This window comes from Cenococcum geophilum (genome assembly GCF_001692895.1).
Source record: "Cenococcum geophilum 1.58 unplaced genomic scaffold K441scaffold_99, whole genome shotgun sequence".
NCBI lineage: Eukaryota > Fungi > Ascomycota > Dothideomycetes > Gloniales > Gloniaceae > Cenococcum > Cenococcum geophilum.
Window position 1 is genome coordinate 150,625 of NW_027137657.1, and position 27,716 is coordinate 178,340.

General features: G+C 43.3%; 7 protein-coding genes across 7 annotated transcripts; 4 read left to right on the forward strand and 3 right to left on the reverse strand.

The window, feature by feature from the left end:
• Positions 1–383: 383 nt before the first annotated feature.
• On the forward strand, positions 384–1,992 carry K441DRAFT_691368 (FAD dependent oxidoreductase; the record flags this gene model as incomplete). Its single annotated transcript, XM_067652473.1, has 6 exons — positions 384–512; positions 582–679; positions 727–907; position 994; positions 1,049–1,191; positions 1,240–1,992. 6 exons carry the CDS (start codon positions 384–386, stop codon positions 1,990–1,992), a joined length of 1,305 nt encoding a protein of 434 aa, XP_067496530.1.
• An 8,549-nt stretch (positions 1,993–10,541) lies between these two features.
• K441DRAFT_596435 (uncharacterized protein) lies at positions 10,542–10,823 on the forward strand (the record flags this gene model as incomplete). The annotated part of the gene is made up of 1 exon (XM_067645032.1): positions 10,542–10,823. One exon carries the CDS (start codon positions 10,542–10,544, stop codon positions 10,821–10,823), a length of 282 nt encoding a protein of 93 aa, XP_067496531.1.
• Positions 10,824–15,204: 4,381 nt separating this feature from the next.
• On the reverse strand, positions 15,205–16,347 carry K441DRAFT_682905 (esterase; the record flags this gene model as incomplete). Its single annotated transcript, XM_067651633.1, has 2 exons — positions 15,205–15,225; positions 15,268–16,347. 2 exons carry the CDS (start codon positions 16,345–16,347, stop codon positions 15,205–15,207), a joined length of 1,101 nt encoding a protein of 366 aa, XP_067496532.1.
• Positions 16,348–16,672: 325 nt separating this feature from the next.
• Positions 16,673–18,740, forward strand: K441DRAFT_709576 (FAD/NAD(P)-binding domain-containing protein). The gene is made up of 3 exons (XM_067653855.1): positions 16,673–17,489; positions 17,554–18,216; positions 18,275–18,740. The coding sequence occupies exons 1-3, from the start codon at positions 16,879–16,881 to the stop codon at positions 18,306–18,308; spliced, it is 1,308 nt and encodes a 435-aa protein (XP_067496533.1). The 5' UTR covers positions 16,673–16,878; the 3' UTR covers positions 18,309–18,740.
• Positions 18,741–19,553: 813 nt separating this feature from the next.
• K441DRAFT_701531 (uncharacterized protein) lies at positions 19,554–22,138 on the reverse strand. The gene is made up of 3 exons (XM_067653348.1): positions 21,344–22,138; positions 20,636–21,283; positions 19,554–20,495 (listed from the first exon to the last, which is right to left on the reverse strand). Exons 1-3 carry the CDS (start codon positions 21,865–21,867, stop codon positions 19,610–19,612), a joined length of 2,058 nt encoding a protein of 685 aa, XP_067496534.1. The 5' UTR covers positions 21,868–22,138; the 3' UTR covers positions 19,554–19,609.
• A 1,033-nt stretch (positions 22,139–23,171) lies between these two features.
• On the forward strand, positions 23,172–25,055 carry K441DRAFT_701532 (MFS general substrate transporter; the record flags this gene model as incomplete). Its single annotated transcript, XM_067653349.1, has 4 exons — positions 23,172–23,621; positions 23,673–24,036; positions 24,095–24,178; positions 24,228–25,055. The coding sequence occupies exons 1-4, from the start codon at positions 23,323–23,325 to the stop codon at positions 25,053–25,055; spliced, it is 1,575 nt and encodes a 524-aa protein (XP_067496535.1). The 5' UTR covers positions 23,172–23,322.
• Positions 25,056–25,253: 198 nt separating this feature from the next.
• On the reverse strand, positions 25,254–27,253 carry K441DRAFT_691373 (amidase family protein; the record flags this gene model as incomplete). The annotated part of the gene is made up of 8 exons (XM_067652474.1): positions 25,254–25,423; positions 25,478–25,663; positions 25,711–25,830; positions 25,880–26,006; positions 26,058–26,459; positions 26,516–26,616; positions 26,730–26,778; positions 26,834–27,253. 8 exons carry the CDS (start codon positions 27,251–27,253, stop codon positions 25,254–25,256), a joined length of 1,575 nt encoding a protein of 524 aa, XP_067496536.1.
• Between the last annotated feature and the right edge of the window lie 463 nt (positions 27,254–27,716).

The following is a 27,716-nucleotide window of genomic DNA, read 5'->3' on the forward strand; positions in this document are numbered from 1 at the left end:
AAGCCATTGGAACGGCACGGACAGACGGACGGACGGGTCGGGTCGAGTCCGGTGAAATGTGGGTTACGTGGTATAGTAGACTCTCGATAGCGCGATACAATCCTGGCAGTGAATATTTGTCATTATAACGAGGTTATCGCTATATCGAGTATCGCGCCATCGAGAGTCCACCATATACCGTCCCTGAATAAGTGAGGTTTGGTCAAGCTTCACGGACAAGCTTGGGACGAGCTTGTGTCGAGCTTGTTTCCTTTCCCTCTCAAAGGCCACGCCCGTTAGTTAGACCCTATACCGGGGTAGTACTAGGAGGATTTATAAAACGTGCTCAAAGAAAGTCCAGTATTTAAAAGTTCCGAGTCTCTCCTTATACAGTACGCATCTTGATGGCAGAGCAGCGACCTCTTCGCGTCGGAATTATCGGAGCTGGCGTCAGTGGTATTGTGACAGCGGCCCATTTGATTGAAGTTGGTGTTGATGTGACTGTTCTTGAAAGACTTTCTAAACCTGGAGGGGTATGGTAGATAGATCCAATCGTTTTTATGACTCTTCGAATCTGACTAGGCGCTGGGGTATTCGATGAGCGCCGTCCTATCGGGCCAGAATTTCCCTCGATCTTAGCGTCCAAAGGCGAAGTGTATCCCAAAAATTCGCAACCGGATCTTGAGCAGTCTCCCCCAGGGTTAGGCTATCCTCAACATTGAATGAGCTTCGCTAATCCTGAAAGAGTCCATGCTATCTAGGACTGACGAACAATGTTTCCACTCGGTTGCTCCAGACAGAAGTCAGCGCATGGCCTTCTGGAACTCCGGATTTTGTTCATCACCCTGTCATCGAGGATTACATTCAGAACATGTCACGGACGACAGGAGTTGATGCCATCACCTTGTATGGAGCTAGAGTCACGGATGTCTAAAAAGTTGGTAAAACATGGCGGTTAACCTATATCATACTGCGCGATGATTCGGTTTCTGGAGGTTTTATGAACTCGTCAAGCGTGCGGGTATGTAGTAAAATCTGGAACTTTGAAGAGATTTCTGACCGTCCTAAGAATTCGACGGTGTAGTTGCTTCTGGTCATCATCACGCTCCTCGGGTTCCGGATCTTCTGGGCTTGAAAGACTGGAGAGCAGCATGGCCTACAAGAATCTGGCATAGTAGAAGCTACCGAAAGCCTGATGAATTTCGGGGAAAGGCAAGTTCCTAACCTGCTGATGGCGTTCTCACCTGACCTTGTCACCAGAACATTCTTCTCATTGGAGCCGGCACTTCTTCCACGGACATCGAGCGGGAACTAGGACCTGTTGCAGGAATAATCTACCAAAGCTCCCGTGGAGGCGGATTCGACCTTTCAGCGAAGTTGTTACCTGAGAATGGCATTCGAGTCGGAGTAATAGCTTCGTTCGACGGAGACGTCTGTCAGCATCAAGCAACGCATCTGCTCGACGATGATCCGCTTCCGGGTACCATAACACTGGAGTCCGGTCAACAGCTCTGCAACATTCACTTCGTTGTTGTTTGTACTGGATATCACATCACCCTTCCATTTCTCTCATCTTTTCACGAGGACAATACGCCAGTGGAAGAAGCAAGCGATACCATTCTAGTCACGGACGGATGGCGAGTGCACAATCTGCACAAGCATGTCTTCTACATCCCCGATCCGACACTCGTCTTCATCGGTTTACCTTACCACGTCTCAACCTTCAACCTCTATGATTTCCAAGCAGTTGCTGTAGCCGCTGTTTTTTCCGGAAGAGTAGCTCTGCCGTCGGAGGAGATGCGGGAAGAGTACCGGAATTACTTGCAAGTCAGAGGAAGTGATAAAGACTTTCATTCATTGGGTGGGGATGAAGAGGGCTATGTCCAGCCATTGCTGGATTGGATTAACAAAGATGCCACGGCGAAAGGATTCCTTTCCATCGGTGGCCACACGGAGGGATGGCATGTTGCCAAGGCAGAGCACATCAAGAGGATCACACCGTTCTTTGTCTGAGAACAAGCCCGGATGTAACGATAAGAAACGCCAAGCCTATAACAAGCCTCCGGTAGTGGTGCACTGCAGTTTATGCCTTCAATTGATCAGCTTGATCAAGCCCAAGCTGCACCTCTTGTCGTTAGCCTGCCAGCCTGTGGTTAGACAATTGCGACGTCAAATCCAGTAGGGAACTTGGGGGTAGGCAATCATTGTTCTGCCCCCTGGACCGTTCTAATGGAGGGGAAGATCATCCACTTCAGCTAGAGTAGATTTTATTGTACTTAAAGCGAACTCTCTTGGGCCTCAGAATCAGGGGTCGAAACGAAGGACTGGGCAACCAATGGGAAGCGCCGTGCCTTAAAGATTGTGACATTGCGTGAGATGCTTCTTTCCTTATCCGCTTTCGAACCTGAGCACTAATTGCTTGGATCACGAAGAGGCGAATGTCGTGATTATTCCAATCTTACCGGACGGCAACATTTGCTCCGGTCTCATTGGGTCGCTGTACGTGAGCAAGTTTCAAGGTTTGCCGAGCGACTCCCCTCATCAACCCTGCATTTTCTTTCCGCTTTTGTGGGTCTGGAAAGTTGCTGATCCTTCAAAAAGTTATCGAAAGAACGCAATTTGTCAGCTTCCGCCGTTCGCGTGGTACTGTAGCTGCATCTCATTGTTGGGGTTGAAGCGTGTTGATTGCGGAGAACCGCGGGAAAAGTTATGTCGAAGACCCCAGGTCTTCTACCGAACGCACTAAACCAGTTTAGGACGGAGCCTTTGCAGAAGGTTTGGGCGGGTTAGGCGGATTTTAAGTGTATACAGTCCCTCGTCAAAAGTGTCCGTGCCGAGGTCATGCCAAAAATAACACTTTTTGCCAAAATGCTATATAAAAGTCACATAATTAATTCCAGAGCTTAAAAAAAATCTAAAGCTACTTATAGATATATAATCTAGTAATCGCAATACATTTTTAGTATTTAAAATCTATAGTCCTTTATTAAAAGTCTCTAGGTTTTACTAACTTTGTTACGGACGCTTTAAGTACAATGTTACGACTACTAGGAGAGAAGTCGGAAGAAGCTAGTTAGTTAATTTAGGCACGGTCCAGAATGGAGCCCATAGAGCTATGTGATAAGGAATGGTAACCGAGGTTATATAACGTTATACGCAATGTACGGAGTGTATAAAGGGAACGTACGTATAATACGTATAACACGTACCTTACGTACAAAGGGGATTTCTTAGGAGTACGGTTGTGTATTTAAAGGACCACAGTCCCTACCTAGATAGTTCTCTCCTTTATAGTGAATCTTAGAATACAATTAGAGTTAATCTATTAGGTAATTACTCCACTAGTTATATTTATACTTTAAGGTATCTTTATACTCTTTAGTAGATATCTTTAAACTTTCTAGTAGGGTCCTATAATTAATTATACGGCCTTAGCTAGTAATTATTAAGTATACCATCAAATCCTAATAATTAGACACTGTTACGGCACTATTACAGACCCTAGTTAGGGGCTCGGCCGAGCCGAGCCTTGGCTTATATATATAGACGTGTCCTTTCCTTAACCTTCTTCCAGACCTCGTCTTGGAATTCTCGTTCACTAGCTACTAATAGATTCTGTTCTTTTAACTGAGCCTTTATAGACACTATAGATAATCTAAATAGGTATAAACTAATATAATATATATTACTTTAAGTTATAAGCGTATTTCGCGTATGGAAGTAGCTTATACTAATTATTCTGCTAATAGTTTAAATATATATGTAGATAAAACTCTAGTTTCTAGCTCTAGCGTTCCGTTAACCTATCCGTCTATAGGTAAAAAGCTATACTATAATAGTAGTCTGTCTTTAAATAAAAGTATAAATTTAGCTAGTATTAACTTATAAAGATGCTGCCTTTATTAGTAATAATAGAGTATAGCTAGTCTCCTTTAAGAAAGCATTTCTCCTTAATTAGGTTTATAAGCGCTTATATATTAATAATTTTATTAATAGGAAGATATTAAACGTACTTTGAAAACCTATTAATAAGTATAAGGACTAAATTATATATTTATCCTTGCTTATTCTTAAATAGCAGGAGATCTATAATAAAATCTATGGCGTAATATTACTAAGGCTTACTAGTGGGGGGAACCAATTTAAGTAAACTCCATGGCTTATACCTACGGATTTTATATACTTAACACTTCTTATAATAGCTAATATACTCTTTTATTTCCTATTTAAGCTTTAGCTAATAGTATTTACGTTAAAGTAGTTCTACTATTTTAGCTCAACTATAGTAGCCACCTAAAGAATTATCGTAATTCCTTATAAGAATTTTCTGCCGTAAATTTACTTTAAATAGCATCTAAACCTTACTATTTTTATATAGTAGGCCCATTGGATCTAGTTCCTATTAGAGATAGTTAATGGTTCTATAGCTACTTTGCCGACTACTATATTTCTTAGCATAGTAATAGGGGTATTAGGTAATTTCTGGTGGTTTTTTAGGGGTTCTAGTCCGTGTAGGTCCTTTAGGTTGTATTATATATAACCTTTTAGTTCTATCCTGTTTTTAAGATCGTATTTTATTCTTATATATCCTTTGGGTCCATTTCTATATCCTTACTCTATTATAGTCTATAAATATATTTAAGTTCCTTCTTAGAAAGAAAGAGTAGTAATAAGCTTTAAATAATATTAGCGGCTTAGTTAATTAAGATACTAATATAGTAATACAACGCGCGCAAGCCTGTATAACTAGTAGTCTATAAATAGGGGTCTAAAGCTAGAGAAAGGAAAGGAGAAGGAGAGTAGCGCCGGTTAAAGTAGGGTTCTTTTATACGGTCCTTTAGTTACGTGACCGTAAAGTTCTACTAAGTTCTGCTATTTTCTGCTAGTGCCGTAATACTAAGAATTGTTTAATTAATAGTATCTTAATTTTTATCATTCTAAAGTTATTAATTTTTGCCTTAAATCCTATTTAATCAATATTAATATAATTATTTACTTCCTTAAGTCTGCCTATTATAACTATCTATAAGTTGCCGTATTTTATAATATTTATATCTCCTTAAGATCTAAAGGTTAATTCTCCAGGCCTTATTATAGGTGCTACTCTAGGTAGTATATTATTTGACTTTATTAATATTATAATTAGGTGGTAAATATATAATAAAGTCTTGTAGTAGATACTACGGTAGACTTATTAATAGGCTAGGTATATAGGTAAATAAGAAGTCAATAACGTAAATATAACCTAGTAAAGTAGTTACCTAATAGATTAACTCTAATTATATTCTAAGATTTACTACAAAGAGAGAACTATCTAAGGTAGAGACTGTGGTCCTTTAAATATACAATACTGCGCCTAGTAAATATATTAAGTACGCTAGTACGTTAGTATGTTAATACGTTGGTACGTTATATATATTCCTACGTTTTAAGTTATAGTCCCGTAATCTATTATATAACTTAGCTACCTCTTATACTATAGTTTAATTGGTTTTAGTATCTTCCATACTACCTTAACTAGCTTATTTATGTCTCTCCTAAGTAGTTATACTACTACCGATATAAGGTCTATAACAACAATAATAGAGGTTAAAGGACTACTAATATAAGTAGAAATCTACTATATATATTATAAGATAGGTAGATATTAAGTAGAAATAACGCTAAAAGAATATAGTAAAAGTATAAAGGGAAATTACGTAGAGTACCTTATAGTTAATACTAACTCTCCCCCTATATAAAAGATAGATAAAGGCAGAATCTATAGCTGCCCTTTTACTATAGATAGAGGTTTTAAGACTAAACATATAGCTAATAAGTATCTATCTCCTAAATACTATACTACACTATATACGCAGATAGCCTATATAGTTAGTACGCTATAATACTCTTCTATAACTACTATATAGTAAAAGACTAGCTATTTATTAGAGTAAGTATAAATAATATTACCTAAATACTTCTTATAAGTAGGGGCCTATATATAGTAATATAATGGCTTATAGGTTAAAGAGCCTTTTAGTAGTTTAAAATAGTATATAAAATCTAATATAAGGATATAGGGGGATACGTCCCCTTCTAGCCCCTTAGGGACTAGATATCCCGCTAAGCTAAAGGTAGTATATAAGCAAATTACCAAATCCTTCTACTACCCCCTAGACCTTTTAAAATACCTTAAAAGTATATTATAAAGGTAAATAGGCTAGGTAAAGGCGAAGCGCGTAAAACTAGCTAGAAAGTTATATTTAGGTTTTTCCCTTACTAGGGATTTTCCTATAAATAGAAGGTAGAAGCCTATATAGACCTAAGAAAGGGACTAAATTAGATAATAAATAGAACAAATAATAATAATTTCTATATTGCTTTTTTATATAACTAATTTTAGGCTTAACTATAATACTACACTTTGACACTAGGTAATTTTAGAAGTTAGAAGTTAACTATATATTATATAACTCTATATAGTATTTATAATAAAGTAAAAATAGGCTTTTTTATTTTATATAGGCTTATTATTACTTAGTGGACGGATATGCTCCTATATTATAAGAGCTAAAAGACCTTTTATATATTTTTGATTTAGAGGTATTAATAAAGCTAAGAGATTCCAATTCCACTTCTAAAGCTATATTCATACAATAATAAAGAAGAAAAAGGCAACTAAAAATTTATTTAGGGAATGCTAAGACCTATCGCGATAAATATTAATTAATTAGAATATTGCGATAAGATATATCCAAAACCATCCTACTTCTGTGAACGCACATTTCCTTTTAGATCGCGAGAAGGTCAAACTTTTGCGACATACGAGCGTCAACATGACTAGAATCGTCAGTCCTCCATTTATTTGACCAAGTGCTTCAAGCCAGTGATCTTGTTGGATTGGCGGCAATTTGGCGTAGCGTGGCTGGATCTAGACTGCATTGGCGGTGGATCTACTAATTAAATAGGTGGCGTGGAGTGGATCTTAAAGCTCTGGAGCTCCTAAAGCGCCAGTTCTATACCTAATTAGAAGGAGGAGACTAAGGAGGAAGGATTAATAAGATATTAAAGTATAATATAGAGCCAATCGGAAGGGTTATATAATAACTTAAGTTTAAAAATATAAGTCTTTTTCTATATAATCTAGGAAGCCTACTTATCTTCCTTCCCTTTTTACTGCCTCCCTCTATATACAACTACTTTATAACTCTATTTTACCTTCCTTAATTACTATATAGCAATATTTCCCTATACGCGCATTAGAGCCCTCTAATAATATTATTCTAGCGCCTAAATTAATTAATCTAAAGGCAGATAACTCTAAAAACTTTAATAAGTTTAGGCTATATAGTAAATAATATATACGGTATAAAGCTCTAATAAAGAAGCCAAAGAGTATAAAGCAATAAATATCACTAATTTAGCGGTAGGGGGAGGATATATTTCTAAAGGATTTAAATAGTAGTATAATATTTTACTACTACTAGCTTTATAAGAAACAAAAGCAAGTTTACAAACTTATAACTGTATTAAAGGAAAGATATATAGCCTTAGATTACCTCTATAATAATTATAATATAAATAGGTCTACTGGCAAGCTTAAAAAAAGGCTTCCTTTTAATTTAGATTAGCTAATAATTAAGGAGTATCCTATTTAGTAGTTGTTTAAACTTTATTATAACTTTATAAGCTTTAAACAGCTTCTAATTTAAAAATAAGTATTTCCGCTAGCTTTTTTTCTTCCTATATTTAGGCCTTGCAAAGCTTCTTCTAAAAGCCGTAAGCATAATTTATAGCTAAGTAGTTAAGGCGTATAAAAGACGGAAGGAGGATTTAAAGAAGGACTTAAAGGAAGCTTAAAGCGCGATATTAATATCCTTTAATCTTTAGATGTTACTAAACTCTTATACAGTCCTTAGTGTAGTTGCCTATTTTATTAACCGGAGAGGCAAGCGTCGCTAGGTTATTTTAGGCTTATAAAAGGTCCTTAGTAAATACAATAGTAAGAATTAAGTAGATATACTTATTACCCTTTTTAAAGAGTATAAAATCTGTAGTAATATAGAATATTTTATAGCTAATAATACAGAGTTAAACAATATGTGTATTAATACGGTCCTTTAAGCCCTCTATTAAAATATATTAGTAAAGCAGCGAAAGGCACATTAACTATATTACTTTAGCCATATTACAAACCTCTGCACCTAGGCGTTTATTATAGGAAAAGACTCTAAGAAGATTTGCAAGTAGCTCTTTACTATATATCGCGACATAGATATAGCAACCGTTAAGAAGCTCTAGAGAAAGCGCAGAGCAGTTAGATTGCTTTATAATATCGTCTAATTTATTTAACTAATACCCTAGCATTATAGTTTTTTCGCGAGGATCTAAATGGGAGGTTTATTGACTAAATTTAATAGCTTAGAGGTAAGTAATAAGATCTTATATAGGAATTTGGTGTTAAGAAAATTAGGGGGTTTAATTAGCTTAGTTATGGATTTTTTATACTCTAGTAAAGAATTACGCAGAGTCTCTATATAGTTGTAATATTTAATCTACCTTTAAAATTAGTACTAATACCTCCTAGCTTATCTAGAACAATTAAACGCGTTAAAATTCTCTTTTTATATCTATTACGCGCTTTTTAAACTATAAACAACGCGTAAAATAGTTCTATAATAGCTATATACCAATATCTAGTTTAAAGCCTCTCTTAAAGGATGATGTACTTTATATATACTATTAATAGGAACTTAGGCACCTATATAACCACCTAGAAACGTTCTATAAGGCTACTATTATAGTAAAAGGCAATACGATAGGCCTTACAGACTACTTTTAAACACTTAACTGGCTCTTAAATAAGCTTAATACTATAAAGTAGAAGTTCTTAGAGCTCTTAATTAAGAAGCAGAAGTAATAATAGGGTCGCTAGGAAGTATAAAGTTATAAATATCTTATAAGCTGTGCGGAAGCTATATAGGAAAAGTACGAGAAGTATTATAAGAAGGCTAATAATACTGCGGCATACTATGCAGCAATTATACTTAACCCAACGCTTAAGATAAAGTGGTTTAAGCAGTAATAGGAGAATTTAAATAAGTAGAAGTGGATTCTAACAGTTAAAACTTTAGTTAAGGAGCCCTGGCTTAAATATAAAGGTAAATATCTATTAGACCTCTCGAACTTACCTACTTTAAATCCTCTACCATAGCAGGCGCTGAAGTTATATACCTCTGCTTAAGCTTATAAGCGCCTAAAAACTTCTTACTAAGTTAATTTAACGCAGCCGCCTAATAAGGACAGCTTTAAATCCTACCTTAAAACGAACTGTAAGCCTATTAGCAAAAACAAACACTTTAATATAATATAATACTGGCTAGATTGCTATAAAAGTCAGCCAGATCTTACTCGCTTTGCCCTTAATATTCCTATAATACCCCCTATATTAGACGAATGCGAGAGACTATTTAGCAGTTATAAGATCCTTCTAGAAGATCGTTGTTCTTAATTACGGATGGATATAATTAAGGCAAATGAGTATTTTTAATACTTGTATAGGCCTCCGTAGAAGGGTGCATTTAATAATTAAGATATTGGAGAGGTAGAAAGAGAGCCTATAGCTCCATTAATATTACCTACGCAAGCTTCTACGGCTCGCAAAGCTGCAGAAACTTAACCTTAACCGGCTGTAGTAGTTAAAGAAGCTTGGGGTAAGGGCTTTAAGGAAGAGGATACACCTGGTGATAATGTAGGAGTTATTAAGGACGATGAGATTATAGGGGGGGGCTCTAGGGAAGTAAATCTAACGACTTTTTGATAGGGTTAACTACCTCCTACTTCTTAAATACAATACCAAAATCGTGCTAAGACTTTCTATATATAGTATATATCTGCACTGGAGCGCCGCGGCGCTCCTGGCGTCAAATCGTATATTTGGTGGATGGAGTGGATTTGACCCCAGATCCACGCCACGTCAATCCAACAAGATCACCGCAGTGCTTCATTGAACGGGTTAGATCGGCCAGAAGCTTCGGCCGCGCAAGATTATAGAAACATTGAGAGACCCACGGGTTTATATGCTCTCACTTGCTACCTTTTTCCACTGCATATCAGGCGGGCTTACAACCACTTATGCGGCACAACCGGTTAAGTCCTGGGGTTATTTAAAGTAAACAAAACGTTCTTTTAAAGATGCCTCCTGGCGCCATCAAGTTAGTATGCAATGGATTTCGACAATACTGGCTAACAGAGGGTGTAGTATTGTCACCAATGCTATAGTAGGTATTGGTATTTAATCGTTGGCTCTGGGGACTTGGCTTGACTATCCCGGCAATTATTGGAGGCTCAATTTTCGTCTTTGCCTATCAGCCTAGTGCTGCAGCCCAACTTGGAGCATTGTATATGGTATTATCTATCTCTATCTTACGTTAGTAGCTGAATGCTAACTTATAAACCTATATTAATACCATCTATAGTAAGCACGAGAGAAACCAATACTTAATGGCGGCTGGATATTAACTTGATTCGGCTATTGGAACGGTCGCGGGCTTAGTGTAATTTCCATGCCCCTTTTCTAGATGATTCTAATTTCTAAACCTAGGTCTATAGCAAATATTTCCGGCTATACCAAGCGGGCTCTCACGGCATCGTTGTCATCCGTTAACGTCGGAATTGCCAATATTGTCGGTCCGCAAACATTTCAAGCAAGGAACGCACCAGGATATCGACCCGCAAAGATTGTTGCCTTTGCGACGAAGTTGTTATGTGCACTCGACATAATCCTCTTGTATCTTTATTATCGCAGAGAGAACGCGAGGAGGAATCGCGAGCATAAAGAGGATATTCTGGAGGATGATTAAGGACAGAATATTAGCACCAAGGATGCCTACGGAGCAGTGATCTTGTTGGATTGGAGTGGAGTGGATTTGACCCCTAAATCCACTTCATATGCCAAAAAGCTGATGGAGCTCTAGGACTCCAATGCAGCTCCAGATCAAATATATACTATAAATAGTAAATCTTAGCATTAGGTAGGTGTTTAGGTAAAAAAGGAAGATTTAATTAAGCTTATTAAATAGAGCCTAAATCGCTCAGTCTAATCTTCTACCCTAATTGCCTTAATATTATTAATATCCTTAAAGGCAGCGTAGGCGTTATTGTTGCTATTATTCTTATCATCCAAATCTAGCTCAATTAGCTTACTTAGCTCCGCTAGAGTATCCTCCGCTATTACTACTACTGCCTTTACAGCATCCTCCGCTGCTGCTGTTACCTTTATAGTATCCTCTATAGCCTTCTTATACGTAGCAACTCGTGTCTTTAAGGCCTCCTTTAGTGATATTAATAGTGGTATAGGCTCTCCCTCTATAACTTCTACCTCCGTATTATTAAACGAGCCCTTAACTGGAGGGCTATACTAGTAGCAAAGACACTTATTTGCCTTAATAATATCCATTTATAAGCGAGAGCGACGGTCCTTTAGAAGGATCTTATAGCTACTAAAAAGTTGCTCACACTTATCTAATATAGGCGGCACTATAAGGATATTAAGAGCAAACTGGGCAAGATTGGGTTAACTCTTATAGTGGTCTAACTAGTATTATATAACGTTAAAGTCGCCAGAGTTATCCGTACGGAGGTAGTTTATTTCCAAATATTCCTATAGGCGATTAACGGTAGTAGCTAATACGTCAGCATTATTATTAGAGTGTACTATTTTAAAGCGCTTATAATTCCGAGCGGAAGTATAAGTCTTTAGCTTTAGCGGCGGCTATATAGGAGTTGGCGTAGTTAGTAAGGAAGTAGTATATACCTTACCTTTATATTTAAGCTAAAGCTCTTATATAAGGCTCTTAGCTTTTAGAATCTAAGGCTCCTTATCTTTATACTCTACTTACTAGTTATAAAACCACTATATCTTTAGCATCGGATTAAGAACAATTGCTACATAATAAGCGCTGGTATTATCTACCTTTAGGTAATACTTCTTATACTTCCGCTATGCAGCCTCTATATAGGCAGCCAAATATTTATAGTTTTATAGCTCTATAGTGCAATATTTTTTAGTATTAAGCTTAGTAAACTTTTACTAAGTCTTTTTAAGCTCCAGTAAAAGCCAATTAAGAGTCTGGAAGTAATCTATAAGGCCTATATTTTTACCTTCTACTATAACCGTAGCCTTATAAAAGGCCTCTAGATAATTATATAAATACTTAAGTGCGCTCTAAAAGCTGTTGTCGACCTGAGTCGGGTGTCATGCCGCCGACTCAGTTACCTACTCCTTGACTTGGTCACCGACTTAGTCACCGACTCCCTATTACGTACCCCCCCCCCTGTACCTGCATCTACCTTGTGTATATATAGCCTCTTTTTCTTCATAGATCAATCTTCACACGAGTTCTTCTTTTCTTACAATCGGTGCACGGACTTCCAATTGACAGCTGTTTATCTTTAGTAAGTGCTTTTATACCTAGGCCTAGTTTATACTTCTTATAGAAGATCTTAATACAATCTTTACAGTTTAAGGTATAAGAAATAGCTAAGAATATGTGACGGCGCTGGAGCGCGTCACCTAGTCAGGGGTTCGCTTAAGACTTGGCATGTGTATATAGACGTGGCCTCACTACAGCTTTGTTCACGACCAGCTTCCACCCCCCCCCCAAGGCGAGCTGCGATTTTTGTACGCCATTTAATTTTGCTTGATCGCCACCAACTGTACATAGCAATCGTAGCGAACGCCCATGCTTGGCTGTAAGAACTTCAAAGCTGTTTACGCTCCACAGTATCGTCATCTTTGTCAAATATCGTGAGGTTTCCACCCCTACAATAATAACGAATTTGAGCGCTGTATTTGCGTTTTGGCAGCTATTGTAAGTCCACAACGTAGGTATAGGCGTAGGCGTAGGCAAAAGGGGAAGGAAAGAAACTTCAACAAGTCGTTAAAAGGGAGGAGTCGACAGTTCTCCCAGACAACCAAAATGGCCCTTGCGTTCAGCCATAGGCGTTCGCTACAATTACTATGTATAGTTGGTGGCGATCAAGCGAAATTAAATGGCGTACAAAAATCGCAGCTCGCCTTTGGGGGGGGGGAAGCTGGTCGTGAACAAAGCTGTACCTTCTCTTGCTCCTTAGCTTAATATCTTCGTAATACAGCATTCGTTCGCTTGATCTTGCAAGCATTCGTTTAAGTCTCTATTAAGACATTTGTTCGATGGTTCGAGCCGTCACAGAATAGAGAGTTCTAACGCGTTTAATTGTTTTAAATAAGCTAGTAGATATTAGTATTAACCATATAACAACTTTTATAAAGGTAGGAATATTTTAATTTTCCTCCGGTTAATTAATCATTCTTAACTAAGCTAATTAAACCCTTAACTTTTAATATTATACACAAAATTGTAACCAAAATCTTAATACTAAAGCTCTATTACCTACCTCTAAGCCGTTAAACTTAGCTAAAGTACTCCTAATTTTAATCTTTTAAAACGCTATACGAAGTTATAACGTCATATAAATATATCGCACGAGATTATAGAGTATTCTAACTACTCCGTACTTTTTCTAAAGCTATTCTATCTTTTTAAAGTCGTAATTGCGATATATAGTAGATAACTCCTTATAAATATTTTTAGCATCTGGCCCTATAATAAAGGCCTACGCGTAAAGGTTTATAATATAGCTAAAGTAACAAAGCTAACAGGCCTTCCGTTTTTTCGCTAATATTCCTAGGTAGAGCGCTTAAAGTATTACCTTAATATACGTATTATTCGACTCAGCATTATCAGCTATAAAATACCTAATATTACCACTAATCCTATAGTCCTTAAAGATCTTAAGAAGTATAGCCGCTATATTTGCTAATAACTTTACAAAGGCCTAATACTATATAGCAACGTTTGCCGGTTTTACTAATAAAATATATAATTACACTAAGGACTCTAAACGCGTTTAGTAACGTCTAAAGATTAAATAATATTAAGATTATACTACGTGCGCTCCTAAGCTTCTTCCTTAATTTATTCTTCCTTATCTTAAACGCCCTTATAACCCACCTATAAATTATACTTACGGCCTTTAGTAATAACTTCTTAAGCCTAGGGTATATAAAGAAGAGTAGTTAACGGAAATAAAGGGTTTTAAATTAGAAAAAGGCAATATAGCAGCAAACAATCTATCGCACAAGCAGCTACTTAAAAGTGTTAAAATTGCAACTCTAAATTAGCGATCTCTTAGCAGGATAATCCTTAATCGTTAGCTAATCCTAAGTAGAATTACTCTACTTTTTTAGTAGGCCCGTATTCTTATCCATATTATAGTTACTAATTAAGTAAGCTAATATAGCAGATCTTCCGGTTAACACAATAGGAAGCTCTTATGACTTCTTTAACTTCTTATAAAGATAACAGTAGTAGTATGTCGTCAAGCCGTCGCTTTTCTTTAGCTATAGATCCTTACCCTAAAGCCATATTGGCGATGTACGTTTCTTTATTAAGGCAACACAACAAATATAATTTTAGCCCTATAGCTTAAGCTTAAGCACCTCCTTTATATTATTGGCGTTTAGATTAATTAATTTAGGGGCAAGAATAACTTTATTAGAGTATAGAGGTGGCCAAACCAACAGATATTATTCCATTTTGGAGGGGGCCAAATATAACACCACAATAGTAAGTATAGATGTGGATAAGTAATAGTAAAAGCAACGGCAGCAGTAGAAGAGTAAGCGGGCGCCCTAGATTCTATAGCTAATACACTACTTACTAGACAACGAGTCAATAATAAACCCATTAGAGTTACCGATTGGCTTTATATCCTTAGCGCTCTATTCTTCCTTAGCCTTACTCCGAATTAGGTATAGATCTAGAGCTCTAAGAGCCAAATCAGCCTCAAATCCACTCCAATCCACTAATCAGAAGCTCGACTCCAAATCCACATTAAGCCTTAATCCACCTAGAGCTCCAAATAGACTCCGCTCCAACAAGATCACTACTACGGAGGCAAGACGGATTGGGAAAATCGGCGCTTTCGATACGTGTATTAGTAGAGTGTGAGTTAGACGGGTACGTAGGAGTCTTTTCACATTAGCACGCAGGTGTTTTAATAAGCTCCGACTACACGAACCAGATCTTGATAGCCATGAGCATGCCTAACGAGTTTCCGTCGTAATTGCTCAATTGCTTGCTCTTGCTTTATTCCTTGACCTCTAAACTGAACGGCCCCCATGTGGACTGCGTAACTACCTCAGCCTATTTCCATTCCTTCCTGCAAACAACACAGTAGCTGACCCACTCAAAGCCGACTAACAAACGTCTTGAATTCCCATAGATTCGCCAGAAACATATCCGGCAGAGTCTGTCGGAAGAACAACTCACCCTCATGCATCACACCAAGATTCATCCTTCCGACTGCGCTCACACCAGCCCCAGTTAGTTTCCTGTAGTAAGCGTTGCCTTCGTCTTTCAGAGGATCCAGTTCATTGGTCACAATCAAGTGAGGAGGCAGCCCCTTCAAGTCTTCCTCGGTAGCCCAGTACGGCCAGGCTAGAGGGTTCCTTGCATTCTCCCCCAAGGGATCGTATAGCTTGGCAGTAAGCGAGCTAGAGATACAATTGGAAAGATAGAAATCGCATTCAACGAGGCTAGGCAGTTCTCGAAGCCTCCAATCTAGCGGCAAGTGATACGCCCCGCTGATGTATGGGACTGTTGCGCAAACGCCATCGATTGCTTTGAGCCAACCCTCCTTTTTCGCTTTCAGGGCAACGGCCAGTGCGAGGTTGCCCCCACCGCTCTCTCCTTGAAGGACAATTTTGCTAATACCAAGCTGCTCTCTGTGGGCGTCGACCCAGCGGATGGCCGCTGCGCAGTCGTTCAGACCAGCTGGGAATGGGTTTAAGCCGGTTCGTGTCAGGGCGTTGCGAAAGTCGACTGCAATCGCCACAAGTCCAGTTCTTGCCATGGCTTCCACCCAGGTGACATGCATGGGATTCTCAGTACTTAGAATGACCATGCCACCGCCGTGAAAATATAGGACTGCGGGCAGTGGAGAGCCCGAGGACTCAGAAGGCCGGTAAATGATCAACCTTATTCCATTGCCATCCGGACCGGGAATAGATTCTTCGAGTTTTGTGATGGTCGTTGAAGATGTTTTATCTGGCACGCTGTAGTCCAACTTATTGTAGAGCCCCTCGATGGCCTCTTCGTTCTTCAACACATATGAGATTATGTCGTCCAAAGGTGCGTCTGGCGTCAGGTCTGTAGTCAGGTGCGACAGCCCATGGAGGTTATGGGCTTTCAAGGCCGCGAGGAGCTGGGGGTGGGTGCGGGGATCGGTAGCGAGGGACATTTCCGGGTCGCCCAGACGGCCAGGTGCTGTTGCCGAAGCCATTGTGATGTCTTGTTGGCGTGATATGGCTGATGGGCTGCTTTCGGATTTGAATGGTAGACTGGATACCGGAGATGAGGAGGAATGGCCTGAAAGGGGCTATATCCACCCTCAGTGGATAACATCGAAGCCCTTGCGCTTCAAAAACTGAAATACAGGCTGATGTGAGCCGATAATTTAGCGGCTTTTCCGCTTCGTGCGTGCAAAGTTGCTCACAATTCGGGAGGGCCATTCTACATGCATGGCATCAGGTGCTGCAAGCGACCTTGAAAAGCAACTGTTCCCCAAGGGGCGGAGGAGATTAATGACTCATGACCGCTTGCAGGAGGGTCTGCATTGCATAACCTGCGCAAACTACCTCACCGTGCTTGGCAAGTGCATGCTCCTGAAGCCGATTGCGGAAATCGAAGGAAAGGACCCTGATTTCATGCACGGAGTGAGTCTCGTACCTTACGCATCTCCGGGATCCTCTTCAAATTGCAGATTCAAGTGTTTCTCTAGGACCATTGCGCGAAGCACCATCCGAACGGCACAATGAAGATTATCATCATAGGCGCTGGTGTTTCCGGTCTTTCCACCTACCTGTTACTACGCAAAGTGCTGCCGTCTTTCGATTCACACACGATCCTTGTCTATGAAGCTCACAGCCCCCGCGAGGCCCTTCCCACTGGGGCATCTAATCCCTTTCCATCAATGTTAGGGAACCTCTCAGACTCAGCGGCCGTTGTCGGCAATATCATCTCCCTGGCGCCTAACAGCGTGCGGCTGTTGAAATTCATCGATCCAAAGCTCTATGAGATCTTCAAGGCTCGAGGCTACATCAACGAACATTATACGTTCAAAACAGCCCGGGGCCACACCCTCGCGGTGACGCCGACGCGTGATAACAGGTACCCCGTTGAGTACACGATATCGTGCCCGAGATATGGTCTTTGGAAGTGGCTCCACGAGGTCGTTGGCGAGGACAAAATCCAGTATCGAAGGGTTGTCGAGGTTGATCTGAGTGGAGAGAAGCCAGTCGTCAAGTTTGCAGGTGGCGGAGAAGAGGATGCGGATCTGGTGGTAGGTGCTGATGGTGCCCGAAGCGTGGTGAAGAAAGCCCTCTTCGGAGAGGAGGCTGAGGGCAAGTATGCCGCACGTTATGAGTGAGTTGAACGAGACATGCCTCTTATGGTCTGTCCGGCAGCGCAAGTACTAAGAGGGCGATAGAGGATTCGCTGGTGTTGGGTCCTTCCTAGACGTCGAGATTCCGGAGTCGGTTACCAAGCACAAGAGCATGGNCTTCACGTTTGGACCTGCAGGTTCATTCGGCTATTGTTCCGCGGCACCTCTGAAGCAGCGAACGCTTTCTTGGTGGTCCAACTGGGGAAGCCCCAATATTCCAGACGGCAATGTCATGGACGTAGAGGATATTCGAAGACAGCTCCAGGAACGCCATGGCACGTGGAAGGACCCGGTCATTCAGAGAATCATCAAGGAAATAACTACTGACCGCATATATCCTGTTTGGACTACGCCATATCTACCCCACTGGGGCCAGAGGGGAGCTGTGCTGCTTGGGGATGCGGCGCATGCACTACGGGCCATGAGCGGACAGGGAGCTGGTCAAGCTCTGGAAGACAGCGTGACTTTCTGCCTGTTGTTGTCCCATTACATCACCAAGGCTGAGACTGCTGGCAGTGATTTAACTGTCAAAGAGGGTATTGAGCTGACTGCCAAAGGGCTATATGAGATCCGCAGTCCTAGGGTTGCATTTGTTAGAGATCGATCGCGTCGTATGTACTTCACCAAGAAGAGGATTAACAACGTTGTTGTTGAGTACATGTGGTATGTCTTCATATATCTATGCACAAAATTTTCTATGATCGGTGAGTACGTTTATAGTTTACTTTACCCGTGAGTTCCCAGATTCGACTGCTAACCCTTTCAGGTCATCTGGTTATTGGTATTGTGTTCAAGAGTGATGAATGGAATCCAGAAGAGCAAGTGAAGAAATATTTGAAAAGAATGGGCCACTGAAGCACAGGACATATGGCAGAGGCGAGGTGGAGTACGTCTTTGGTGACTCCCTCCCAATGGGTGGGAAGGACAGACTGAAGCGACCGGGCATGTATGGCGGGTTCTTCGGCATGGAGCGGGAAGAGGCAGATCCTCCGTGGCACCGTTGGTTTCATGCCCTCCGGCTGGTGAGGAACTGTGTTGAAGCCAGATGAGCAGACGGCAGTGGCCAGTGGTGTCAGTAATGAATGAATGAATATTTTGGCCAAATATTCATTCATATCCTTAAGCCAGCCAAATATCCATAAGAATGAATGAATGAATGAATATGTATTATGTAAGCTCTATCACCAGTCCTGGCATGGTGTTCTGCTTAATCGTTATCCTCAACCTCGCCGTCTTGATCGTCCCGGATGCCTTCCTCCTTAATCCGTATATTAATCCCTTCTATAAGCTCTTGCCTCTATTTAGCTACTAGTCCTGTATAAATTCACGACTTTAAGCACTTAATTATCTTAATATTCACTAACCCAAGTTTTATCTGTTGCTATGAGATTGTACGCCAAGCGCCCAAGAAGATTTAGCCGACATGGGGGATATAGAAAGGATATCAATTGTCATATGATAAAGGATTGGGATTATTGTATGTAGAACAGGTAAATAACCAAACTCTATGTATATCCCTTGCACTGATAACTGCGTCCAATAAACTGTGGCCCGTGCGCACCAATTAAAAGGCCTACTTGAAGGGAAATGTTGGGGAAGTATTAAACGTGCGCGGGCATGATGTAGAGTACCTAGAATTTCTCGCACGGGCCACTTATTCTTGGCAGTCATCAGTGCAAGGGATAGAAGAATGCTTGGCGTATATATAAGCATATTCCCCAAAAAGACGTCCTTTATTACTAATAAAGTTTTATATATATTCTATATATATTCATAAGCTTATGAATAATTTATTCATTTAGGTTAATAAATATTCAATTCGTATCACGGTCTTATGAATGGATATGTTCATAAGTTTTGAATATTATTTACATCATTGACATCACTGGCAGTGGCGAGGTCTTATTGTCAACAAGACCCGCCAGTCACGCACAGTTGCAAGTGGCCGGAATGAAAGGCGCGGATAGTAGATGGATCCAATTCTCTTTTGGCCCTCAAGTTCGCTGTCACCCTTTCTGAAAAGAGTTTGGAATTTGACGGACACACCGTGCGATTGATCCGATCCCAGACTGCTGGGAAAAAAACTAACAGTTTGACGACTTCACCACGAATAAGCATCTACCTCGAGCTCAAACACAGTTTTTCCGCTCTTCCCGGCCGCTACTACGGCTGCCCTGACATCATCACAAAGCCCTCCCGGCCCAGATACCACAACGCCAACCCTAGCCCACCCAGAGCTCGCCTCCTCGGCCAGTAGTTCACTGATGTTCAGTCTATTACCCACCCTGATATCCTTCTCAGTAATCTTGTTCAGAGCACCATTGACTTCTTCAACTAAACACTTAGCCGTCTCTCTAACACTCCAGCATAGCTTGACGTTGGAATGGTGGGTAACCCATGGCAGAACACCAGTAATACCGATGCCTCCTCCGATGAGCAACAGCCGGTCAGAGCGCAGGACCGCCTTCATTGAGTTGTTTGGATAGGGCCCGTCCAGGAGTGTAAGCAAGCTGTCATGTGCCTGGAGGTAGTTGGTCATGCCGGTTGATTTCTTAATCAAGATAGTGATACCAGCGGCGGTACGACCTTCTTGCGCAGGCTTGACCCGTTCGGTACCCACCCTGTGCTTCTCCAAGTCGATGTTATCCGGCCCTGCCTGGCCACCATTGTCTGAGCCAGGACTGTGATGAGATGGCCGCAGTAAGGCTGTCGGTACTATCGAAAACGGGTGATTCTCCCAAGGCCGTAATGGCGTGACTGTTGGAAAATAGGTGTAGACGTGATAGCCAGGCTCGAAACCCCAGCGGATTCCATCGACGTCAACGCGGATGTAGCCCCCACCAAGGTCGGTAGCTTTAGCATGGCGTATACCATTCTTCAAGACACGCCCCACACGCACCAGCCGGTCGAAGAACCACACTGCGCATGCCGCATACAACCAAGTCTCGTATCCCCATGTAAGGTTTATCCAATAATAGATGTGATACCAGCAGCCAACAATAACGAAGACAGAGAGCAGGATGTCATGTAAGGTTTATCCAATAATAGATGTGATACCAGCAGCCAACAATAACGAAGACAGAGAGCAGGATGTCATGTAAGGTTTATCCAATAATAGATGTGATACCAGCAGCCAACAATAACGAAGACAGAGAGCAGGATGTGCGAGATCAGGAAGAATTCGTAAGCGAAACTCCGTACATACAAGCCACTGGCAAACGTAAGAATCATCAACGCGACAATGGCAACGGCACCCCAGATCCAATACTGCTTCTTCGCCTCGGCCGGATAATATAATGGCAGGGCGGTGAGAGTATGGAGAAGTGCTTGCAAGGCGCAGATGCGGGCTATCCAGCGGTGCAGCAGGATGAAGGTTGAATGTGACCAATTTGTTAACCAGAGCAGAAAGTTGTTTCTCGATGAGAAGAGAAGGAGGAGAGGGAGCAAGACGAACGCGAAGACCCCGGTACGGTAAAATATGTAGGCTGTGACTTCCTTGGACAAGTTCGCGTACCACGCGTGGGGCTGTTTATGCTGGTAATGGACCGCGGTCAAGATGAGGTTAAGAATGATGAAGGCCAGGATGTATAGGCTTTGGCCGACGGTAGGAACATTGCCAAGGAGGTACGGAAGTGGACGGACTTGGTAGGTGCCAATGGTGCTTGGGTAGACGACGTACGGCTTGATCTTGTCCAGGACACCGGACATGTACGGTACATAGCCCAGCCATGTAAGGACCAACGGGATACCAAAGCCCGCGACGAGGATGGCGATTCTGTATCAATCGAGCGTTAGCAGTTGTTCATTATTCATGAGGCTGGGATGAATAGCGTACCCGAATCCTGACTCCACGACATTCTCACGATAAACGGCCGTCAGAGCGTTGTATTGGGATTCGTAGACTTCCGGGTTGACGAGGGCAGTAGAGTTGAGATCAACGGCATCCTTAGCAAGGACTTGCGTTAGCGGTTCGGAGATGTTGAAGAGCGTCGTCCGGTAATCCCATTTCGGGGCCACAGTTGGATCCTCAGTGCTATATTGTTCCCAGAAGAGCTGTAGTTTCGAGGGCGGGAGGTTGAATTTGGCACACTGGGTTTGCATGCACCAGGCGAGAGTGGTAAGATATGGCGTGTCGCCAGCTCGACACTGCGGTGGCGTCACGACCGAAGGGCCATGCATCATGCCCATGGAGCCCATATCGTCGGAGCACTGCAGCATCAAGGAAGAGAGAGCTGTATAACAGGCATACGCACAGGGCGGCTCGAAGGGATAGATGCCGTAGCCGACCAGACCCGAGACTCCAAGGGCAGGCCTGGCCAAGAGACCTGCAACAACGTAGGCGGCGGATGGAACCTTCATGCTGGCGGCCGGCAGCTGTTGTGAGGACTAGCGGCGTCGGTGCAATCCGAGTTGAAGTAAAACGAGTTGCAGCAGCTCGCGGACTAAGAGGAAAATAGATTGAAAAGAGATGGGAAAAGAAGCGCTTGAGGGGATGAATACCAGAGATGTTGAGCTTGCAACTCCCTTTAACTTGGTGCTTTGCCATTGGAGGGACGTTGCTGAGCATCAAGAGATGGCCGGAAGAGGACAGCAGCTTGGAGGGGAAGAGAGAGTTTGCGCAAGTTTTCCGAGCCGTGCAGAGGAGGTTTGTCTTGCCGAGAAACTATAAGGATTTTGGAGCTAGGGGGGCCGCCTGTTCTGTAGGCAATGCCCACGCTAACTCTAGAGGGTACCCTCTCTATCTTGATGACGTCCATATTTCCCAAGCTTGTGGCTTGGGCCAGAACGTTTGGGTGGTGCCATCACGCTGTGTTTGCATGAGCCACTCGTCCGCCGTTAAATCTATGCCAATCGCTTCCTCTTTTCTCATGCGACCCCTTGGGGCCTTCCAGCCACACTGAGCAAAAATCAAGCCATGTGGGTTGGGGCAAAAAAAACAATGCGATATTCCGAGCTCCGCTGGGTCTGTAATACGGCCAACTTGACGGTACTCTGGAGCAATGAGATCAACCTCCGCAGACCTTCCTAAGGAATTGCCAGCGGAATTACTTTGGCTATGTGCCCTGCCCGGCGCCGGTCATGGACGGATAGGACTGCATCCTGGAAGCTGGTCCTCATGGCAGGCGCAGAGATGAGCATCTCATTCTCAAAAGAGGCTGCCCGCGAACAGTACAATACCCCACTCGGCCCGGCCCGCAAATGAAACACGGAGCTGGGAGACAACTCCAACGGCCAGTGAGGCACTCCTTGTGGCCTGTGCGGAACAGCCAAAACGGAATCCCTCACGGAGGTATTTCCAATTTGGTAAGAGAGTAACTTTGTGTACGTAGTGTAGCTGGAGACATGCCATGTCCCAGCTTTGTCAGTATGCTTGCTGCCCTGTACTAATTGGACGTCGCTAGATTTCCGGGAACCGGGGAAATTCTAAGGCACCCCCTGCGCTTGCTGATTCTTGGAATGGTCGCACCTGGGAACACTTGTTCCGAAGGCACTAGAGATGCCGCTTTCCGGGATCTATCCATTCACGGCACAGTTGGAGTGCTTAGTCTCGGCGATGGTCATTCTAGGGACGGTGAAATTGTCAGAGCCCGTGTTTGGCCAATGACGACAATGTGCGCTCAAGCTCCACTTGCGCCATCCTACATAGTAAATCCACCTCTGCTTACCGCCAGTTTTGGGGACTTGAATCAAAGGATCCAGTTAAAAGCCTTGGTCCCACAGTTGATTCGAAGTTATTAGCCCCTAACTCTATAGGACTGAACGTCTTAAAGACAATCTTAGAAGACGCGATGCGAGCCTCTTGATCCCCATCCAATGGACGAAAAGAATTGCCTAGACACTGGATTCGCGCGTGACGAGTCCGAAAGGGAAATCACAACTATCACGGACTTTTCTGTGGCCCAGCAATCGGTCCAAATCAGCATTGACGTAGAAAAAGCTACAAGAAATGCAACAGCAGATGCACATCAGCAGCCCGCCTTAGAGGCCCCAGCATCCCACCAAAACAACATCGTCGACTGGAACAGCCCAGATGATCCCGAGAATCCGCAGAACTGGTCGGGCAGGAAGAAATGGACAATCATTATCCTAGTCTCAGTAGTCACTTTTAATCAGTATGCTTTCCGCCCAGCTTTCACGAATACTGCGTGTTGACCGCACTCCAGGGCCATGTCGTCTACCATCTTCGCTCCCGGAGTGCCGCAGGCCATGAGAGATTTCCACTCCACCAACCAATCTCTCGTTCCTCTGCTCATCTCTATTTTTTCTATCGGCTTGGCCGTCGGACCACTCTTCCTGTCGCCTCTTAGCGAACTGTATGGACGCACGCCTCTCATGCACATGTCAAACCTGATGTTTCTGCTCTCGGCAATCCTTTGCGCAGTCAGCGTCAATATTCCCATGCTGTTGGTCTTCCGGCTGATAATGGGCGTCAGCAATACCTCGCTTGGAGGAGGCTATGTGGCTGATCTGATGATGCCCGAACACCGCGGAAGGGCGATGAACGTGTGGACCGTGGGACCAGTGCTGGTGCGTCGGAGCTCGATAAAAGTTGCGGAATGGTCCATGATAACAATCCTTGGTATAGGCTCCGGTGATCGGACCGATTGCAGGCGGCTTTATATCTCTTAAAACCAGCTGGCGATGGGCTTTTGGACTGGTAGGCTTCACCGTAAGTAGTTAGCCAAAGTTAAACATCCGATTTTTCTAACAGATCTCAGGGCGCTCTTTTGACCGTTGTATGCTTTACCCTCCTGTCCGAAACGTACCCTCCTTGTCTTCTGGAGCTCAGGGCCGTGCGTCTCCGAAAGGAAACCGGCAACCCACAGCTGCGCTCAAAATACGACAAGGGTCTGACCCCTGCACAGCTACTTCGCCTCTCGCTCATCAGACCAGCAAAGATGCTGGTGCGGTCTCCAATCGTAGTGATCGTTTCTCTTTTCCTCGCAATAGGTTATAGTTACATGTACCTCATGTTCACGACTTTCACCAGCGTGTTCGAGACAACGTATGGATTCAGCTCGGGAGAGGCTGGCCTCACTTATCTGGGCATCGGTATCGGCTCTTTGCTTGGGCAATACGCACTGGACTTCTTCATGAAACGGCACATCAAGAAGCAGCTAGCCAAGAACGGGGAGGTACAGCCAGAGGATCATCTACCGTCTCTGATTTTCGCCGGATTTTTCATGTCAATCGGGTTGTTCTGCTATGGCTGGTCCTTGGAGTACAAAGTCCACTGGATGGTACCCATTCTCGGAACCTCCCTGTGCGGCGTTGCCATCATCATCTTTTTTCTCGCAGTTCAGACGTACCTCGTTGAGGCGTATACAATCTATGCCGCAAGCGCGATAGCGGCGAGTACAGTTGTCAGGTGTGTTTTCGGGTTAGTCGTACCTCTAGCGGGGCCGCCTCTCTACAAGGGACTTGGCTTGGGATGGGGAAATACACTGCTTGGTTTTCTTTCGCTGACGGTGTCGCCAGCGTCCATATGGCTTCTAAAATATGGGGAACGGATACGAAAGAACCCGAGATTCATACCCAAGCTATGATTTCCATGTTGCGTTGGAAGCGACAACAAAGTTTTGAAACGGCGTTGATAATCATCTCGCGCTTCTGGGGCCTTCGATGAGTCTGATATGCGAGATAGCGGCAAGATTGAATGATTGTTATATTGATACTTCACCGCTTGATTGCTAGCTATCCATGTCCCAGTATCCTTCATCACATCATGAAGACATGCAAGTGCATCAGGTCCTTTCGCACAAAAATGCCGTAGGCGGCTCTCTTGCCGGAAATGTAGCCTCGTGGGCGCTCATAAGTGTGACCAATGTCACTTCACTCCTTGCTATCGCCGTCAGTCCAATGGGTCGACCATTGTAATCGATGCGTCCGAGAGGCAATGTGCACAGAGTGAAGCCTGAGGACGTTAGCCAAGCCATCCATGCCCTGGGAGTTTGTGACTGTAGTCTACCTGTCGCGGCTGAGTATCTGCTGAACCAACTGTCGGATGGGCCAATGATGACATCGATGTTGTATTTCTCTAGTGTCTCAGGCAGACTCTTTCCCACCTCGGTAATATGGGCCATCAGCTTCTCGCGTCTATTAGATAATTGGTCAAATGCTATGGCACGCTCGATTTCCTCCTGATTGGGATACTCTGCAAAAGATTAGTATAGTTAGTGACGATACTGATAGATTCCAAACCCGGTGGAAGGACCAAGTGTGCGTGAGCTTTGTTCCATGCCGCAAGTTCTTTGGTCGTCGAGACTTTTGAGTTCTGCGTGCCACTCAAGTACTTGTCAAGGTCCGGCTCGAAGTCGGCCACTAAACTGAGATCAGAATTTGAACTATGGTCTCCAGAGGAATGCCTAACCCATGAGATCAATCAAGGAGTTTGCTCCTTCGTAGTCGAAATCATTGTCAAGCCGAAGAGAAACGTCATAGTGATATTCTTTCGAAAACCCTTTGATCCGCTCATATCCCTTCAGAGTTGTTTCTTTCTGTAGAGCCATCAGTGGGAAGGCTGGATAGATTAAAGCAGATCAACTTACAATCTGTTCAATCGCCTCTGGTACTGGCGTTTGGAGTTCTTCATTGTAGCGGAATTTCTCGGGGTCCAATACGCCCACACGTAATTCCTTCCAACCATCGGCACCTTTCATTGCAGTAATATAGCCACCTTGGGGAACGTCCGGTCTGCCGTTGGCCATGAGGACGGTGAGCAGATTTGCAGTGTCTTTGACTGTACTGCACATTGGCCCGGCGGTATCGAGATGAAAGCTAATAGGGATGATGCCTTCGTTCGGAACAGAGCCCAGGGTCGGTTTGACCGTGTAAAGCGAGTGACGAGTGGAAGGCGCGTTGAGCGATCCCTCGGTCTCGGTGCCTATGGCCATTGGAGCCAAGCCGGCAGCAACTGCAATTGCGGACCCGGATGACGAGCCTCCTGGGCTCTATTCTTGCTATCAGCTGATCGCGTCGAGGTCAAAGAAATGAGAGTTGGGCGTACGCTGTGACCACTAACTCCGTCAGACATATCAATCCCTCCTTTAATGTATGGATTCTGCGATTGGCCGTGGAGAGCAGACCAACCACACCTGACTCCAGTGCCTCTGAAGATCCCATGTTAGCTGCGTCAACTCTAATGTTGCAAACACAGTACTTGTACCACATCATTTCCTGTCGAGAGTAAGCGCGAAAGTAGTTGAATGATCGAAAAAGACTGACCGAGAGAGTGGTCTTGCCCAGAATGATAGCACCGGCAGCAATGAGCTAGAGATATATCAGACCCGGCCTCAGGTGCAAAGAAACTTTACGATGTACAAACCCTGTCCACAATTGGTGCGTTTTTGGCGGCAAATGAGCCTACAAGTGCGAGATTCCCGCCAGTATTGTCCATCCCAAAGCTAGGATCTGTGCCGATGTTGTCCTTCAAAAGCACAGGAATTCCATGTAGGGGACTAAGGACGTTGCCGCTGGCCCTTAGAGCATCGAGCTCCTTTGCACGGGTAATGGCACCGGGGGCGAGCTGGTAGACGGCCTTGAGATAGTCATTGTAGGCAAGTATTTGGCGGTAGTACTCGTTCAGGATCTGGACACTTTTGATTTTGCCGGAACTCAGTAACTCCTGGAGAGCAGCAGCAGAAGTAGTGCGAGGGTCGAATCTGGGAGCATCGTCGGTGACAGAAGGTATCCACCCCGCAAGATGGGCTTTACCAAAGGTGCCAGCACCGGAGTTTATATCCATGGTAACGGACAATCTTAAAAGCATGCGTCATACAGGAGAAGATGCTTGTGGAAGTTAGACTATCATGTGATTACCATGTTGAGACTGTATTCCGCCAATGTGCAGTGGTCTTAGTAATATCTCCAGTCCTGACTACGCTCGGCGATTACCCGAATACAGAAGATCGGGAAGACGAAGCTGACGATTGNCATGACGGCGAGCGGGATCGATTGGACGAGCAACTGCACGAGCGACCAAGACACGTCAATTGCCCTGCCTGAAATAGGAACAATTTTCAATACGGTAAACAATGCAGTACCCCGAGTTTCGGAGCTAGGGTAGGCCAGATAGGGCCAACTGGAAAATGTACTCATCGCAGAAAGTCAGGGAGTGCGCCCAAGGCGGGCTCGCAGTGCAAATGGCTGGAAAACGTGCTCATGCAGGGAAGCAAATGCAACAAAACCTGCTCACAATCAACATGCGC